General features: G+C 41.6%; 1 protein-coding gene across 1 annotated transcript; it reads left to right on the forward strand.

The window, feature by feature from the left end:
* Nucleotides 1–214: 214 nt before the first annotated feature.
* Nucleotides 215–5,431, forward strand: LOC112453217. Its single transcript, XM_025013829.1, has 2 exons — nucleotides 215–1,082; nucleotides 1,257–5,431. The coding sequence occupies exons 1-2, from the start codon at nucleotides 215–217 to the stop codon at nucleotides 5,429–5,431; spliced, it is 5,043 nt and encodes a 1,680-aa protein (XP_024869597.1).
* The last annotated feature ends 964 nt before the right edge of the window (nucleotides 5,432–6,395 follow it).

The following is a 6,395-nucleotide window of genomic DNA, read 5'->3' on the forward strand; positions in this document are numbered from 1 at the left end:
TCCTTCGAGCCGGATCCAGCCACGGACGGCTGGACATACGAGAAACGCATTTGAAGAGCGAAACGTGAAAAGCGGACGTTCTAACCTAAGTCGAGAAGCACCGAGAACATTCGAGCGCCATACCGAAGTAGTGTCGTGAGATACATTTGCGTCATTAGTTTCGGGGAAGCGAGACGTATTTAACAACGAAGATTGAGGTACATAGTGATACAACATGTCACTCGCAACCGACGTTAATCAACGAGCCTTAATACAACGACGTGCGACGATAAAATCGCAATGCACGAGGGTTCAGACGTTCTTAGACGGTGACGACTGTCGAAGCACATCCGTGATTGAGTTGCGTACTCGATTACAGAAATTCAATAGCACATGGGACGAGTTCAACGAAGTACAAGCCAAAATCGAGGCTGCCGAAGATGCAGAACAGGTTAGTGAGAATCAATTGGAGGAAAGGACAGCCTTCGAAAATAGGTATTTCACAATATCAGCTGCCTTAGAATCGTTAATAGAGGAGAAAGAAAGGCTAGTGGCAACTCGCTCACCGCATACGCAGGATCGCCAGGTAAGAGAAGCGACCCCATTTACCATTGGAGGATCCTCGGTAAGCGATCACCTAAAATTACCTCGCGTGGATTTACCAACATTCTCTGGAGAATATGAGGAATGGCATTTATTTAGTAATATGTTTATTAGCATGATAGAGCAGAATGCCGTGTTGCCTGACGTGCAGAAAATGCAGTATTTGATGTCGTCACTTAAAGGAGAAGCGCACGATGTAGTGAGTTCTTTAGAGGCATCGGCGGAGAATTACAGAGAAGCATGGACAATGTTGATGGAGAGATACGACGATCCAGGATTGATTATCGGGAGACATGTGAAAGCACTGTTTGAGTTACCTGCCATGATCAAGGATAATCACGTAATTTTACGAAAATTATTAGACACTGTACTAAAGCATATCCGCGCTCTCAAAGCTCTCAAAAGACCTACAAATAATTGGGACGACTTAATGATACATTTGGTGACCAGCAGATTGGATCAATCGACATATCGGGAATGGGAAACTACGGTAGTACGAGGTAGGATACCATCATTTGAAGAATTAATTAATTTTTTAAATCAACGTTGTAGAGCATTAGAAGCAACAGCCCGTTCGCCGAAATCAACAAGTTCTTAAGAAAAGACGCTTCATAATAAAAGTACGACAGCTAATGTGGCGACCACTAAAAATACATGCGCATTCTGTCAACAAGAGAATCATGCTATATACAAGTGCAAGGAGTTTTTGGCACTAAACATAGATCAAAGAGTGAAGGAAGCAAGGACACGTAAATTATGTTTAAATTGCTTGAAATGCGCGTCACATCAAGCCAAGGAGTGTCTAGCAGGAACATGTCGTAAGTGCAGTAAGCGTCATAATACACTACTGCATTTTGAGCAAGCTTCAAAAAATAATTCGGATTCTGAGCCTAAAACGGAGAAATCTGAGAATAAAGAGAGCACGAGTCCCGCAACGGTAAATCACGCAGCCATAAATCAAGGACAAGTTTTATTGGCAACTGCACTGGTAAATGTGCCAAATACCAAAGGAGAAACGAAATCAATTCGTGCACTTCTTGACAGCGGATCTCAATCTTGCTTCATCACGGAAGATTGTTGCACGGAACTTGGAGTCAAACGTCAATCCACTAACATGCCGATTTGTGAATTGGGAGGACAAGCCGTATCAACCAGAAGTCTAGTGAAGATTATCATACAATCCAGAACCACGGGTTATAGGAAGCAGTTAGATTGTCTGGTGGTGGACACGATTACGCAGCGACTTCCTATCAATGAAATAAGCAAGAGTGACATAAGAATACCACGCGGAATTACATTAGCTGATCCACAATTCAACCAAACCTCGAAGATAGATTTGCTGATAGGAGCGGAGATATTTTTCGATTTATTATGTATCGGCAGAATAAAGGTAACTGAAAATCAGCCAACTTGGCAAAAAACAGTTCTTGGTTGGATTGCCTCAGGAAACTGCATAACAGGAGATCAATACATGAAGTCTACAGTATGCAACATGAGTATGAACGATCAATTGAACGCAAGTCTTATGAAATTTTGGCAACTTGAAAGCTGTGAAAGGATAGCAACGCGAACCCCGGAGGAGCGTGCATTCGAGAATCACTTCATGCAAACCCACAAGAGAGACAGTGAAGGCAGATTTGTGGTAACATTGCCGATCAAGATGGATGTATTGAAGAATTTGGGTGAATCCAAAGAGATTGCGGTGCAACAACTGTACAGCTTGGAGAGGAGACTCAAACGACAACCACAATTCACAAGGGAATATGTAGAATTCATGCGGGAGTACCAGAGGTTGGGACATATGCGAGAGCTTCAAGAACCCGTAAGTGATGAATGGCCATGCGTATACCTACCACATCATTATGTTATTAAAGGAAGCAGTACTACCACGAGACTGAGAGTTGTTTTCAACGCGTCGAGTCCAACTACAAGCGGGGTTTCATTGAACCAGACTCTCATGGTAGGACCTGTCGTGCAACCTGACGTCACTGTAATTTTGATACGTTTTCGAATTCCTGCATGTGCATTGACGGGTGACATAGAAAAGATGTATCGTCAAATACGGCTTGACCCAACTCAAACGTCATTGCATAGAGTAGTGTGGAGGGAAGATCCATCGCATAATATCAAGATTGGCGAGTTACTTACTTTAACTTATGGGACAGCCTCAGCATCAGCCATAGCTACCGAATCCTTGGAGCAGTTGGCAAAATCCAAAATGGATAAATATCCTAAGGGAGCTATAGCAGTACTCAAAGGCTTTTACATGGACGATTTTGTTTACGGAGAAGACGACGAAGAAGAAGTATTGAAGATTCATAGGCAAGTAACGGCCTTACTTGCTGAAGGAGGTTTCAGAATTTGCAAATGGGCATCCAACAGCAGCGGCGTTCTAAAAGAGATATCACAATCGTCATCAAAGGATTACTTACTAGAGTTAGATAAGGATGGAGCTGCTAAAACATTAGGTGTCGTCTGGAATCCAAGCAAGGATGTTTTTCTATACAGAATATCAATTAAAGCGTCTGCTACACAATCACACACGAAGAGATCCATCCTATCGCAAATCGCACAAATATTCGACCCATTAGGATTGTTGGGTCCAGTTATAATTACTGCAAAGATATTGATGCAGCGTCTTTGGAAGATGAAAATCGACTGGAACGAAACGTTACCCAGGCAGATTCGTACGGAGTGGTCTACCTACATCCACGAGCTACAGGACCTAGAGAAAATCAGCATACCACGGAAGATCGTTCAGAGTGGACAAGGCGTTCGTAAAGAAATCCACGGATTCTGTGACGCAAGTGAACACGCTTATGGTGCTTGTGTATACATGCGCAGCATCGGAACGGACGGAGTAGCGGAAGTACATTTAATATGTGCCAAATCTAGAGTTGCACCCCTTAAAGTACTGTCCACACCAAGACTGGAACTTCAAGGTGCCGAGTTATTATCTGAGCTTATGGAAAAGGTTGCAAACGCCCTGAAAGGGAAAATCGAGGAGAAATTTTACTGGACAGACGCAAAAATAGTGCTGTATTGGATTCAGGCCAGCAACAAGAAGCTACCAGTCTTCGTGGCTCACAGAGTAGGCAGTATTCAAGAAAGAACAGCTGTTGATAATTGGAGACATGTCGGAAGTAAAGAGAACCCGGCAGATTTGATTTCACGTGGCATCAGCGCCAAGGAATTAATGCATTCGCAACTCTGGTGGGAAGGACCGCAATGGTTACGGTGTAATGACCTGCCGGAAAGCCAGCAAAAAGTGACGGAATACGATGAAAGTCAGCTTGCGAAAAACGACAGAGCAAGAGTAGTTACAGTAGCTAGCTGTCAGGAAACCAGTCCATTCTACAAATTTTCTACGTTCACTAAGCTTATACGGATAGCAGCCACATGTTTACGATTTGTTCATAATTGCAAACGGCAAAAACATTACGGACCATTGACAGTCGACGAGTTGGAAGAAGCAACTAAATGTCTAATACGCAGAGAGCAGGCAATAACGTTTTCCAAGGACATACAAGATTTAACGAGGCAAGGAACTGTATCCAATCAAAGCAGCCTAAAGCATTTGACGCCTTTTATCGACGAAGAAAACTTAATTCGAGTAGGTGGCAGACTACAACACGCGAACTTACGGTCGGACGTCAAGCATCCTTGGTTATTGCCCCAGCGTTCAAAAATCACGGAGCTCATCATCGAGCACGAACATCGAAAACACATGCATGCTGGTCCGGAAGCCACTTTAGCTGCGATGCGACTCAGGTATTGTTCCCCCAAGGCGCGCGGTACCATCAGAAGAGTTCTTCGGAGATGTATAAGATGCTTTAAGGCTAAGCCGAAATTTTCGGAACAATTGATGGGAGATCTACCTACTCATCGTGTAATACAGTCAAGACCATTCAGTCATACTGGTGTAGATTTTTGCGGACCAATATATGTTCGTGAGGGTTCGCGAAAAAATGCCAAAAGCGTCAAGGCGTATGTGGCCGTATTTGTGTGTATGGCTACAAAAGCTGTTCACTTGGAGGTGGTGTCAAGCATGACCACCGACGCCTTCTTAAGCGCCTTCAAAAGATTCATTGCGAGAAGAGGCAAACCTTCAGATGTATTCTCTGATAACGGCACCAATTTCGTTGGAGCAAACCGCGAATTGGAAGAACTTAGAGACATATTCACCAAAGAAGAGCACCAGCATAAGATCACAGAAGTCGCTGCTTCAGACCAAATTAAGTGGCACTTTATTCCACCTCGGGCTCCTCATTTCGGCGGACTGTGGGAGGCAACTGTAAAGGCATTCAAGAGACATTTCTACAAAGTAGCAGCCGATACGAAATTGACATTCGAGGAAGCATCTACTCTCGTGATACAGATAGAAGCAATTTTTAATTCGAGACCTCTGATAACTGTATCGTCTGACCCTAATGATCTTAGTTATGTTTCAGCGGGGCATTTTCTCATAGGCGACACAATAACGTCTTATCCAGAGCCTGATGTAACTCAATTAAAAGTTAACCGCCTATCACGTTGGCAGCATCTGGAGCAAATGAGGCAGCATTTCTGGAGACGATGGTCCAATGAGTACTTACTCCAGCTTCAAAATCGAACAAAGTGGTGTTCGAATCGTGGCCCAGCGCTCAAGGTTGGTCAACTGGTCATTTGTCGAGAGGATGGTTTACCGCCATTGAAGTGGGTTCTTGGGCGAGTCCAAGAAACATGCCCAGGGGCTGATGGAGTGGTGCGCACGGCTGTTATTAAGACATCAACAAAATCTTTCAAACGCCCAGCAGCTAAATTGGCAATACTGCCATTAGAAGAAGATTTGGACAACACGACAGACTGAACATTGTATCATTCTGAAGAAGATTGTTAAAATCAAGCTGTATAGTATTTACGAAGATTGTAAAATTAGCTGTAAGTTATTTTGTTTTGCGAGTTTCGAGTAGGATTTTATATTTTCACGAATCACTAATGAATAATACAAGTTATCTTATTTTAGTTTATGTTTTGATAGTCCAAGCCTATCAAGGCGCGCGGTATGTTACGGGAGTTAATATTCAAGCGTTCCGAATTAGATATTTCTCGGTAATAGTTAGTTAGAGCGACACCGACGGCGCGATGAGCGTTAGTTACTAGTTACTAGTTTCCGGTCCTACCGCACGTTCTCGTAGAGAATCAGAATCTGAGTAGAGACACATTGTAACGGTCGCAAGAAATTTACGTGTACGAATAAAGAATTTTGTAATCCGCAATACATGGTTACATTCTTTAAATCATCAACATCCCGGATTTGAAATTGAGTTACTAATATTTTTCACTTGCATTTGTTAACAGTTTGTTATTGTAATGATTTTTAAATAAAGGTGTAAAATAAAAAACAATAAATAACATACAAAACATGTATTTCTCTCTCTCCGCCTTTCGGCTATAAAATCTAAAAATATCAGTACTATATTTCTTAGAAAATAAAAATATAATGATATACTAGTATCACATTGTTTGTGCTAAATAAAAACTCGTACACAAATACATATTAAAGAAAATAAATCTTTGGCACAAAAATCTTATGTACTTTTGAATATTACTTAATAATAAACATTTAATCACATATATCACATTTATATGTGCAGAGAACAAAAAAATTATCATTTGAAATAAAAAAAAAGCACTTAAAAGGACGGATATTATTTTATATCATAATGTTGACAAAAAAACAATCTAATCACTGCTTATTACAAAAAACGTTAATTACGTCCTAAATTTTTATCATACAAGGCAACTGTTTCTCACTGACTTAACTTTCTTTA

This window comes from Temnothorax curvispinosus, unplaced genomic scaffold (assembly GCF_003070985.1).
Source record: "Temnothorax curvispinosus isolate PA1 unplaced genomic scaffold, ASM307098v1 QBEX01004148.1, whole genome shotgun sequence".
Lineage (NCBI taxonomy): Eukaryota > Metazoa > Arthropoda > Insecta > Hymenoptera > Formicidae > Temnothorax > Temnothorax curvispinosus.

Bases quoted from the DNA above. Each gene is read 5' to 3' on its own strand.
- LOC112453217 (XM_025013829.1), top strand. From the start codon at position 215: ATGTCACTCGCAACCGACGTTAATCAACGAGCCTTAATACAACGACGT. The intron at 1,083-1,256 runs GTAGGATACCAT...TCTGTCAACAAG, and splicing joins GGAAACTACGGTAGTACGAG to AGAATCATGCTATATACAAG.